Raw genomic sequence first — 13334 nt, forward strand, 5'->3', positions numbered from 1 at the left:
ATTAAACACCAGAAGGTAAGTTAACAAAGTCTGTTTGTTTCATGGGAGAAAATGCAATCATCGCTTCCAAATGGTTTATACAGTTATCAGAGGATCCTCGTCAAGTACCTGTAATTCATACCAAGCAGTGAGACATACACTACCATGAATCCTTTTTTGCAAAGGAAGAGGTATTGTCTATATATAACTCTACCATTCATCAACAAAGGACTCTACCTGTTTTCTTATTCAAACATGATTTCCACCCAGTCAATCCAAAATATGTCTCCTTTTCTATTTAATGACAATGTAGGGAGGCCACAGGGTGGATCTTATTAGATAAATAGCTATTTTTTGTACCAGTAGAAAGTTGTTTGTTTTTTATTACCACCCAGTGACGTATCTATAACGGTTGCAGTTCCCTGAGTGCAGGGGGGCCCACACCACACACCCATTTTTTAAATACCTCTCCACAAATCACCGGTAAAATGGTGCTGTGGACATTTTCCCAGGGTTTTGCGCATGCACAGAAAGGAAATATTTGGCAAAATAGCCACCATGTAATTTTCCCAGAGATCTATGCATGCGCAATAGAGTCTGTGCCCCTTAATGCTACAGAGTTGTGGGGGGGGCGACTTCATGAAAGGAGGAGGCTGCACACTGGTCTCCACTGTTAATAAGCTCCTGTTGCCACTCTTACTAATGAGTTGAGACCTGGGCAGAATTACAAACATTGTCCATTCTGGAGAGTATGGGACATAATTCTGCATCATGTTTAACCTGTAGTCAGAACACCCTTATCGCCAAGCATTCCCATAGAGTGTCATACCAGTCATTTTCATCCCAATGATACTTCAGACATGTATGAGAAGGTTTGAAACTCACAAAGAATTGTCTGTGGGGAGAAAGGAATGTTCTGTGGATCACATTAAACAACGTTAGCAGTATATGCTGTCTGTTAATGATTTTCAAGATATATTGAGAATACAAAGAAGGGCCTGATTAGAAAAAGAAAGAAAATGAGTAAGCCATTGCCTAAAACCAGTACTAAAAGCATTGTGATCAATGGTTCTCTTAGGAGTACATAGTAATGAGAAATAGTGGCGTTAGATAGGGGATGCTTTAAAATGGACCTGTCTAGAGCATTTTTCCAGTCTTCAGCCGTTAAGACCCATGTAGCGGTGGAGATAATGTTGAACTTGTAGAAATGCCATTGGAAATGTTCAAAGTTTCTCGAGCCTTAATGCTGCCTCAGTGAACAAGAGGGTGTTTCCTAGATTTTCTGTCAAGTTGATGTAAGGAATAAGCCCCCAACCTCCCATATAGGTAATAAACCATGCCATCCTGGAATTCCAAATTGTGACAAAAAAATAGGTATTTATTGAGATGATTTAGTTATTTATGGGCTGTAAGAGCCAAGCGATGCCGGAGAATGTGCCAAACCTTCCATGTCAATCATAGGAGAGGATCGGCTTACAAATATGACAATTCCTGATTGTGTAGATGCAAAAAGCAAATGCTACTGATGTCTGAAAATTGTGATTCTAATGAGGTGCTAGCATAGAAATTCTGCCCATGGAGCCAATCAGTTGATACTTGTGATCAGGTCCACCCTTAAAAACAAAACTCACAGTACGTGTACTTAATTCATTTTCAATTCTTTACAAGGATATACACTTTTTTATCCACTTAGGACATTCTGATATGAGATAGGTAAAGTAGCCTTAATAAGAAAAAAAATGCTAGGTAGAGATTTTTGTGTTTCAGTTCCTTCTATGCCGTGTCAGTATATCACATTACAAACATCCAGGTATGTGAGGGAAGGCAGAACCCAATATTCAGTCCTTGGCAAAACTTGGCATTTTATGCTCATAAAAACAATATTTTTGTAATCCTGATTAAGAAATAAATGAACTCTGTTGTTTTCCAGAAAGTCTAATAATGTTTGCATTGTATACAGTGGCAGCTGCAGCTCACAACACATAGTGCAGGGGGTAGCCGGTTAGCACATAAACATACATGCAGCGATCTATGTAATATATGTGCTGGCTGCAGTTCCCCAGGGATGGCCAGCACTGTGTCTATTACAGCCTCCGCTGCACCCAGGATACAACATTCAGCTTCACTGTCCTATAAATCCCGCCCCCCAGACTCCTGTGAAACCTAGCCAATGGGAGCCTGGGGGCGGACTTAGGTAGAGTTATGCCTAATGCAGAGTCCCGTGAACGCACAGTGGCTGTTATACACAGCGCTGCTGTATCGGGATAAAACAAGCCAGCACATATATTACATACATCTTAACATGTATGTTTATATGTGCCAAGCAACACCCCCTGCACTATGTAGTTGACACTGCAGACGCCGCTGATTGTATAAGATTATTCCATAACATTCTCAAACACTGTTCATGAGAATTATTAATTCTCTATAGCAATTTTTTATTTTTTTTTATCTTGCAGGTGGAGCTCTCTCGTTCTTTTACATTCAGGAACTCTGGCCAAAGTTACGAAGGGATCCCTATAATTGCTGCTAATATGGACACAGTGGGGACCTTTGAGATGGCACAAGCCCTGTGCAAGGTAAGCATCAGTCTAAACAGCATTTTCTCTATCGTCCTAGTGGATGCTGGGGTTCCTGAAAGGACCATGGGGAATAGCGGCTCCGCAGGAGACAGGGCACAAAAAGTAAAGCTTTAGGATCAGGTGGTGTGCACTGGCTCCTCCCCCCATGACCCTCCTCCAAGCCTCAGTTAGATTTTTGTGCCCGGCCGAGAAGGGTGCAATCTAGGTGGCTCTCCTAAAGAGCTGCTTAGAAAAGTTTAGCTTAGGTTTTTTATTTTACAGTGAGTCCTGCTGGCAACAGGATCACTGCAACGAGGGACTTAGGGGAGAAGAAGTGAACTCACCTGCGTGCAGGATGGATTGGCTTCTTGGCTACTGGACATTAGCTCCAGAGGGACGATCACAGGTACAGCCTGGATGGTCACCGGAGCCTCGCCGCCGGCCCCCTTGCAGATGCTGAAACGAGAAGAGGTCCAGAATCGGCGGCAGAAGACTCCTCAGTCTTCTTAAGGTAGCGCACAGCACTGCAGCTGTGCGCCATTTTCCTCTCAGCACACTTCACACGGCAGTCACTGAGGGTGCAGGGCGCTGGGAGGGGGGCGCCCTGGGAGGCAAATGAAAACCTTTTTTGGCTAAAAATACCTCACATATAGCCTCCGGGGGCTATATGGAGATATTTAACCCCTGCCAGAATCCGTTAAGAGCGGGAGACGAGGCCGCCGAAAAAGGGGCGGGGCCTATCTCCTCAGCACACAGCGCCATTTTCCCTCACAGAAAGGCTGGAGGGAAGGCTCCCAGGCTCTCCCCTGCACTGCACTACAGAAACAGGGTTAAAACAGAGAGGGGGGGCACTAATTTGGCGTTAGAAATATATAAAAAAGATGCTATAAGGGAAAACACTTATATAAGGTTGTCCCTATATAATTATAGCGTTTTTGGTGTGTGCTGGCAAACTCTCCCTCTGTCTCTCCAAAGGGCTAGTGGGTCCTGTCCTCTATCAGAGCATTCCCTGTGTGTGTGCTGTGTGTCGGTACGTGTGTGTCGACATGTATGAGGACGATGTTGGTGAGGAGGCAGAGCAATTGCCTGTAATGGTGATGTCACTCTCTAGGGAGTCGACACCGGAATGGATGGCTTATTTAGGGAATTACGTGATAATGTCAACACGCGCCAAGGTCGGTTGACGACATGAGACGGCCGACAAACAATTAGTACCGGTCCAGACGTCTCAAAAACACCGTCAGGGGTTTTAAAACGCCCGTTTACTTTAGTCGGTCGACACAGACACAGACAGGGACACTGAATCCAGTGTCGACGGTGAATAAACAAACGTATTCCTTATTAGGGCCACACGTTAAGGGCAATGAAGGAGGTGTTACATATTTCTGATACTACAAGTACCACAAAAGAGGGTATTATGTGGGATGTGAAAAAGCTACCGTAGTTTTTCCTGAATCAGATAAATTAAATGAAGTGTGTGATGATGCGTGGGTTCCCCCCGATAGAAAATATGGGCGGTATACCCTTTCCCGCCAGAAGTTAGGGCGCGTTGGGAAACACCCCTTAGGGTGGATAAGGCGCTCACACGCTTATCAGAACAAGTGGCGGTACCGTCTATAGATAGGGCCGTCCTCAAGGAGCCAGCTGACAGGAGGCTGGAAAAATATCATAAAAAGTATATACACACATACTGGTGTTATACTGCGACCAGCGATCGCCTCAGCCTGGATGTGCAGAGCTGGGGTGGCTTGGTCGGATTCCCTGACTAAAAATATTGATACCCTTGACAGGGACAGTATTTTATTGACTATAGAGCATTTAAAGGATGTATTTCTATATATGCGAGATGCACAGAGGGATATTTGCACTCTGGCATCAAGAGTAAGTGCGATGTCCATATCTGCCAGAAGATGTTTATGGACACGACAGTGGTCAGGTGATGCAGATTCCAAACGGCACAAAGGTGTATTGCCGTATAAAGGAAGAGGAGTTATTTGGGGTCGGTCCATCGGACCTGGTGGCCACGGCAACTGCTGGAAAATCCACCGTTTTTACCCTAAGTCACATCTCTGCAGAAAAAGACACCGTCTTTTCAGCCTCAGTCCTTTCGTCCCTATAAGAGTCATATCTGCCCAGGGATAGAGGAAAGGGAAGAAGACTGCAGCAGGCAGCCCATTCCCAGGAACAGAAGCGTTCCACCGCTTCTGACAAGCTCTCAGCATGACGCTGAGACCGTACAGGACCCCTGGATCCTACAAGTAGTATCCCAGGGGTACAGTTTGGAATGTCGAGACGTTTCCCCTGCGCAGGCTCCTGAAGTCTGCTTTACCAAGGTCTCCCTCCGACAAGGAGGCAGTATGGGAAAAAATTCACGAGCTGTATTCCCAGCAGGTGATAATTAAATTACCCCTCCTACAACAAGAAAAGGGGGTATTATTCCACACTATATTGTGGTACTGAAGCCAGAAGGCTAGGTGAGACCTATTCTAAATCTAAAAAAATTTGAACACTTACAAAGGTTCAAATCAAGATGGAGTCACTCAGAGCAGTGATAACGAACCGGGAAGAAGGGGACTATCTGGTGTCCCGAGACATCAGGGATGCTTACCTCCATGTCCCAAATTTGCCCTTATCACTAAGGGTACCTCAGGTTCGTGGTACAGAACTGTCACTATCAGTTTCAGACGCTGCCGTTTGGATTGTCTACGGCACCCCGGGTCTTTACCAAGGTAATGGCCGAAATGATGGTTCTTCTTCGAAGAAAAGGCGTCTTAATTATCCCTTACTTGGACGATCTCCTGATAAGGGCAAAGTCCAGGGAACAGTTGGAGGTCGGAGTAGCACTATCTCGGATACTGTTACAACAGCAGGGGTGGATTCTAAATATTCCAAAATCGCAGCTGATCCCGACAACAAGTCTCCTGTGCTTAGGGATGATTCTGGACACAGTCCAGAAAAAGGTGTTTCTCCCGGAAGAGAAAGCCAGGGAGTTATCCGAGCTAGTCAGGAACCTCCTAAAATCAGTGCATCATTGCACAAGGGCCATGGTAAAAAAATGGTGACTTCCTTCGAAGCAATTCCAGTCGGCAGATTTCATGCAAGAACTTTTCAGTGGGATCTGCTGGACAAATGGTCCGGATCGCATCTTCAGATGCATCAGCGGATAACCCTATATCCAAGGACAAGGGTGTCTCTCCTGTGGTGGTTACAGAGTGCTCATCTTCTAGAGGGCCGCAGATTCGGCATTCAGTTTTGGATGTTGGTGACCACGGAGGCCAGCCCGAGAGGCTGGGGAGCAGTCACACAAGGAAAAAATTTCCAGGGAGTGTGATCAAGTCTGGAGATTTTTCTCCACATAAATATAGCTAAGGGTAAATTTATAATGCTCTAAGCTTAGCAAGACCTCTGCTTCAAGGTCAGCCGGTATTGATCCAGTGGGATAAAACATCAGGGCAGTCGCCCACGTAAATAGACAGGGCGGCACAAGAAGCAGGAGGGCAGTGGCAAAAACTGCAAGGACTTTTCGCTGGGCGGAAAATCATGTGATAGCACTGTCAGCAGTGTTTCATTCCGGGAATGGAAACTGGGAAGCAGACTTCCTCAGTAGGCACGACCTCCACCCGGCAGAGTGGGAACTTCATGGGGAAGTTTTCCACATAATTGTAAACCGTTGGGAATTACCAAAGGTGGACATGATGGCGTCTTGTCTGAACAAAAAACGGGACAGGTATTGCGCCAGGTTAAGAGACCCTCAGGCAATAGCTGTGGACGTTCTGGTAACACCGTGGGTGTACCAGTCGGTGTATGTGTTCCATCCTCTGCTTTTCATACCTAAGGTACTGAGAATTATAAGACGTAGAGGAGTAAGAACTATACTCATGGCTCCGGATTGGCCAAGAAGGACTTGGTACCCGGAACTTCAAGAGATGCTCACAGAGGACTTATGGCCTCTGCCGCTAAGAAGGGACTTGTTTCAGCAAGTACCATGTCTGTTCCAAGACTTACCGCAGCTGCGTTTGACGGCATGGCGGTGGAACGCCGGATCCTAAGGGAAAAGGCATTCAGGAAGAGGTCATTCCTACCCTGGTCAAAGCCAGAAAGGAGGTGACCGCACAACATTATCACCACATGTGGCGAAAATATGTTGCGTGGTGTGAGGCCAGGAAGGCCCCACGAAGAAATTTCAACTCGGTCGATTCCTGCATTTCTTGCAAACAGGAGTGTCTATGGGCCTCAAATTGGGGTCCATTAAGGTTCAAATTTCGGCCCTGTCGATTTTTCTTCCAGAAAGAATTGGCTTCAGTTCCTGAAGTCCAGAAGTTTGTCAAGGGAGTATTGCATATACAACCCCCTTTTGTGCCTCCAGTGGCACTGTGGGATCTCAACGTAGTTCTGGGATTCCTCAAAACACATTGGTTTAAAACCAGTCAAATCTGTGGATTTGAAGCATCTCACATGAAAAGTGAACATGCTCTTGGACCTGGCCTGGACCAGGCGAGTGTCAAATTGGTGTTTTTTTTTTCTCAAAAAAGCCCATATCTGTTTGTCCATTCGGACAGGGCAGAGCTGCGGACTCGTCCCCAGTTCTCTCCCTAAGGTGGTGTCAGTGTTTCACCTGAACCAGCTTATTGTGGTGTCTTGCGCCTACTAGGGACTTGGAGGACTCCAAGTTGCTAGATGTGGTCAGGGCCCTGAAAATATAGGTTCCAGGACGGCTGGAGTCAGGAAAACTGACTTGCTGTTATCCTGTATGCACCCAACAGCTCTTGCTTCTAAGCAGACTTTTGCTAGTTGGATGTGTAATACAATTCAGCTTGCACATTCTGTGGCAGGCCTGCCACAGCCAAAATATGTAAATGCCCATTCCACAAGGAAGGTGGGCTCATCTTGGGCGGCTGCCCGAGGGGTCTCGGCTTTACAACTTTGCCGAGCGGCTATTTAGTCAGGGGCAAACACGTTTGTAAAATCCTACAAATTTGATAACCTGGCTAAGGAGGACCTGGAGTTCTCTCATTCGGTGCTGCAGAATCATCCGCACTCTCCCGCCCGTTTGGGAGCTTTGGTATAATCCCCATGGTCCTTTCAGGAACCCCAGCATCCACTAGGACGATAGAGAAAATAAGAATTTACTTACCGATAATTCTATTTCTCGGAGTCCGTAGTGGATGCTGGGCGCCCATCCCAAGTGCGGTTTATCTGCATTACTTGTACATAGTTACAAAAATCGGGTTATTATTGTTGTGAGCCATCTTTTCAGAGGCTCCGCTGTTATCATACTGTTAACTGGGTTCAGATCACAGGTTGTACAGTGTGATTGGTGTGGCTGGTATGAGTCTTACCCGGGATTCATAAATCCTTCCTTATTGTGTACGCTCGTCCGGGCACAGTACCTAACTGAGGCTTGGAGGAGGGTCATGGGGGGAGGAGCCAGTGCACACCACCTGATCCTAAAGCTTTACTTTTTGTGCCCTGTCTCCTGCGGAGCCGCTATTCCCCATGGTCCTTTCAGGAACCCCAGCATCCACTACGGACTCCGAGAAATAGAATTATCGGTAAGTAAATTCTTATTATCATCATACTGACTAAGGCAGTAGTCCCCAAACGCGGTCCTCAATGCTTCGCCACAGTACAGGTTTTAGGACTATCCCTACTTGTGCACAGATGGTATGATCAAACTGACGGAGGTACAAATTAAGTCATCTGTGCCTCAGCATGGAGATCCTTAAAATCTGGACTGTTGGTGTGTCTTGAGGACTGCATTTGGGAAACACTGAACTTAGTTGGTTATTCAGAGTTGTTAGTAAAGCAAAAAAGCACACTAATGGTCAAAACCATTTTGCACTGCCGGTGGGGCATATGTAACATGTGCAGAGAGGTAGATTTGAATCTAAATTGCAGTGTAAAAATAAAGCAGCCAGTATTTACCATGTACAGAAACAATATAACCCACCCAAATCTCTTTGCACATGTTACATCTGCCACACCTGCAGTACACATGATTTTGCCCAATTGCTAACTTTTTTGGTTTGAGACTTCTTTTCTTGTTTCAGGCTTGTATCAGCAGATAGAAGCATTATAGAATGTCTTTTCATCACTTTTCACAGTCCCTAAACTCCAGTGCTGGTGTAGCAGTTGAGTTACCGACGGACACAATACGGATGGTCATAATCCCGACAGCCATTGCCCTACAGTCAAAATACCAACATTCATTATGCCAACATGTTCAAAATGCTGCTATAGTCAGAATACAATGCCGACATGCGTTTTTGAGGAATTTTTGCCCAAAAACAGACTTGTTCATACTTTACCATCCCAGTGGATCAGGAGGGGGAATATAATATAGTGTGCCGAGCCCAAAGCATGGTGAGCCATGTGATGGGACGCGTTACACTTAGACGGTGTCCATGTTAACATTGACAACAACAAAAAAACAACAAAAACTCATGTCTGTATTTTGACATGTCGGCATTTCAAATGTCTATTCTTACTATGTCAGCATAATGAATGTCTGTATTTTGACTGTCTGTATTTCTCCTTCATCCACTAGGGGACACTGGAAGGTCTTTACGGCGGGGTATAGATGGTGGCTAAGTGGAGCTGGCACTTTAAATTTAGAATTGTGACTGGCCCCTCCCCTCTATGCCCCAACTACAGACCAGTTTGAAAAATGTGCCAGAGGGTGCCAGTCCTCTCTCTGGGCTTCTCCAGAGAAAATTATTAAAGAAAGCGGAGGACAGACAGGCAGCCTACTGCCCCTGTCTGTCTGCACCATGGGAGCTACCGGTGGGACTTTGGCACTGTTTTATTAAAAGTGCAGCCTCAGCTCCCAGCTATATGGACATCAGTCCCAGGGGTAATTCCACATCCACTGCGTGCAGCGTCTATCAGCCTGTGCCCGGCCAGCTAGCACGGCAGGAGGGTGAGTATACACTGGAGCTCTAGCAGTGTCTCTGATTCATAAGAAGCTTACTGCAGGGCACTTCCCCCAGCGGCGTACGTAGCTGGCCACTAGCCGCGGCGGTACTTCAGCAATCTGCCGCTTACGGATTTACAAACATGAATGGGTGCAATTGGCGGGGGCGGAGCTACGCTCCTGGCGGCTTCAGCTTCCAGTATGCATGAATGTGCCTGTGTGTGTGTACGTCTGACAATTACAATTACAGTATGACCAGCAGGGGCAATCACTCAAAGGCTTCACAGAAGCTTTATGCCTGCAAGAAATGTTCAGCAAAATTCACATAACAGAGTGAGGGTTCTTTATATTGTGATAACTGTGAATCAGCTAACCCAGGGGAGAGTTCGGCCAGTGTACAGGACCCCTCTCCTTCTTGGATTTCTCAACTGACAGGGGTCATGTCCGATTTGTGTGCGGAACTGGCTGCTTCTCATAAAGATAGAGAAGTTTCCAGGTCCCAGGCTCCGCCACCCCTGCCAGATTGGGCTCTTAATCTGTCCAGGTCAGTTGAAGGTCTAAGAAGATCCATGGGAGCGTCAAAGTCTCCTACTGCTGGTACTTCCCAGACGGTTTCAAAAAAGAGACTTTTACCAGCTGCATTGCAGTCTGATGAGTCAGACGCTGAAGATTTGCCTCCTTTAGAGGAGGGGGAGATGGAACTAGATTCAGTAACTGAATTGGTTCAGGAAGAAATGGAGATTGAATCTGAGGGTTTATACGCACTTATTTTAGCAGTGCGTCAAATTTTACGGAGTGAGATACGGATTCGCCGCAGCCTCCTTTTTTACCAAAAGACAAAGAGATGCTGTTTCTTTCCCCATTTCTGCTGAAACTGACAATCGTTTTGCTCTATCATGGAAGCATCCTTAAAAGAAGTTTCAGGTTACCCGTCGGCTGTTACTTTCTTACCCTTTTCCAGAAGAGAATAGCTCTAAGTGAGAGAACCCTCCACTGGTAGATCCCTCCTTATCTAGATTATCAAAAAAGACCATTGTCTCAGTAGCTAGTGCTACCTCCTTAAATGAACAAGCAGATCGGAAAATACTTTACTTTAAAGTCCATATATTCTGCAGCAGGTGTGCTTCTTCGCCCTACCCTGGTAAGTCTTTGGGTTAAAAAGGCAATAGAAGCCTGGGCGGAACAATTGGTAGCAGGTCTTCAATCTGGTCTATCTACTGAGCAATTGATTACGTTAGCTGAACATATCAGAGAATCTGCTGCATATTTAGGGGAGGCGTCCAATGATGCAGTAACTATTAAATCCAGAATATCTGCTTTGTCGATTTCAGCTCGCCGCGCGCTCTAGCTTAGACAATGGCAGGCAGATGGGGAATCCAAAAAGGCTGTAGAAGCTATTCCATTTAATGACTAGTTTAGAATCGGATACTCTGATTTCCAAGGCCACAGGGGGTAAGTCGACATATCTTCTTTCGGCAGCTCCAACTCCTAGTAAGACCTTTTCAAGGCCGTCTTTCCGGTCCTTTCGGGTTCCATCCAAATTTAGAGGACGTGGCAGAGGTGGATCCACCACGTTCAGAGCTAACAGGCCGAGGTCGTGCTGCAACCCCAACAACCTTGCAACAGGACACAAAGCCTACCGCTAAGCCCGCCGCATGACGGGCTACCCTCCCTCCTTGGGGCTCCCAGGGTGGGAGCTCGTCTACTGGATTTCGGACAAGTTTGGTCAGAGACCTGCACAGATGCCTGGGTAAGAGACATAATTTTCCAGGGTTACAAACTTGATTTTCAGTTAAAACCTCCTCCAAGATTTTTTTTACCACGGGTTTACCAGTTTCACGTGAACGTCCGGATTCCCTTTTTCAGGCGATCCAAAGACTTCTGGAAATAGGAGTCATTGTTCCAGTTCCTCTCCCAACAAAAACAGGGATTTTATTCTAGTTTATTCGTAGTCCCGAAGCCAGATGGCTCGGTGAGACCCATTCTGAATTTGAAAAGTCTCAATCCATTTTTGAGGGTTTTCAAATTCAGGATGGAGTCCCTGCGCTCTGTTATAGTAGGTCTAGAGGCGGGGGACTATATGTTGTCCATTGATATCAAGGATGCTTATCTTCATAAACCAATTTGGCCTCCGCACCAGAGTTCTCAGGTTTGCAGTCAAGGATTTACATTTTCAATTCCAAGCCTTAGCTTTCGGTCTTTCCTCAGTGCTTTGAGTTTTTACAAAGGTCATGGCAGTAATGATGGCACACTTGCACTCTGAAGGAGTAAACATTGTTCCCTACTTGGACGATCTGCTCCTAAAGGCTCACTCGAAGGAAAAGTTGGTGAGCGATATGAAAATTACACAAGACTTTCTTACTGCGCACTGGTTGGATCAATAACATCCAGAAGTCTCAGTTACAACAGACACAATGACTTCAGTTCCTGGGAATGATCATGGACACGGTCTGCAGAGGATGTTTCTCCCTCAGGACAAGATACAGTCCATTCAGGAGTTTGTTCATCTGGTATTGCAACATCGCAGAGTTTCGATTCATCTTTGCATTCGACTTCTCGGAAAGATGGTAGCTGCCTTTGAGGCTGTCCAGCACGGCAGGTTTCACGCCAGGCCTTTCCAACTACAGTAGATCTCCTTTCCCAATGGTCAGGTTCACATCTTTTTATGCATCGAATAGTTCAGCCATTACCCAAGACACAAGTCTGTCCTTGCTTTAGTGGCTGAATGCGACAAATCTGACCGGGGCAGGAGCTTTGTCGTCACAGATTGGGTGCTCTTCACAACTGATGCCAGTCTCTGCGGATGGGGAGTGGTGACTCTGGATTGTCAATTCCAGGGCCTTTGGACTCCCGGACTCTACTTATCAATATCCTGGTACTTTGGGCGGTCTACAAAGCTCTCATGTTAGTGTTTCATCTCCTGCAGGGACGTGCAATATGTGTACAGTCGGACAACGCCACGGCAGTGGCATACATAAATCAGCAAGGAGGAACCTGCAGCAGAGCTGCTATGAGAGAAGTCACCAGGATCCTAGTTTGGGCCGAGAGACATGCAGTAGCTATATCGGCAGTGTTCATACCAGGGGTGGAGAACTGGGAGGCCGATTACTTAAGTCGTCAGGATATGCATCCAGGCGAATGGGAATTGCATCCACAAGTGTTTCAACAACTGGTAGATCGTTGGGGACTCCCTCAAATAGATTTTATGGCGTCCAGACGGAACCACAAACTTCCTTGGTACTGCTCTCGCACCAGAGATCCCAATGTGGATGCATTACCGATTACCTGGAAATTCCGCTTTGTGTATTCCCCCCCCCCCCCCCCCCGTTTCCCGTTACCTCGTCTGCTCAAGGGGATCAAGCGGGAGACTGTCAAGGTTCTACTCGTGGCTCCAGACTGGCCTCGAAGAAAGTGGTACAGCGACCTGCATCAGTTACTCATAGACGACCCGTGGCCTCTTCCTCTACGGCCGGATTTGCTAATACAGGGATCTTTCATTTTCCAAACTTAGAGCGGCTACGTTTGACGGCATGGCTGTTGAAAGGGAGATCCTAAAGCTCAAAGGTGTTCCCTCACCAGTTATTCATACCATGATGAGTGCTAGAAAGGAGGTCACTTCAAAGCACTATTACCTCATATGGAAAGCGTATATTTCATGGTGTGAGCAGCGTCCGTTTTCTGCTACTTCCTTTCGATGGGCAAAGCTTCTACTTTTCATCCAGGCTGGTTTCTCGGCAGGTTTAAGCATTGGATCTCTAAAGGTCTCTGCCCTTTTTTTTCCAGAAAAAGTTGGCGTTACTGCCTGAAGTGCAAACTTTCATTCAGGGAGTTATCCGGCTTAAACCACCATTCATTCCTCCTACAGCTCTTTGGGATCTGGA

The 13334-nt window shown here is 46.3% G+C and overlaps 1 protein-coding gene across 4 annotated transcripts in view; it reads left to right on the top strand.

The window, feature by feature from the left end:
• The window catches only part of GMPR2 (guanosine monophosphate reductase 2), a 75696-nt gene that overhangs the window by 17722 nt on the left and 44640 nt on the right, over positions 1 to 13334 (top strand). For all 4 annotated transcript variants that reach the window (XM_063913656.1, XM_063913657.1, XM_063913655.1 and 1 more), the window contains one exon: positions 2439 to 2558. In XM_063913656.1, coding sequence (XP_063769726.1) covers positions 2439 to 2558 — 120 coding nt within the window. The remainder of the gene's footprint in view (positions 1 to 2438; positions 2559 to 13334) is intronic.

This window comes from Pseudophryne corroboree, chromosome 1 (genome assembly GCF_028390025.1).
Source record: "Pseudophryne corroboree isolate aPseCor3 chromosome 1, aPseCor3.hap2, whole genome shotgun sequence".
NCBI lineage: Eukaryota > Metazoa > Chordata > Amphibia > Anura > Myobatrachidae > Pseudophryne > Pseudophryne corroboree.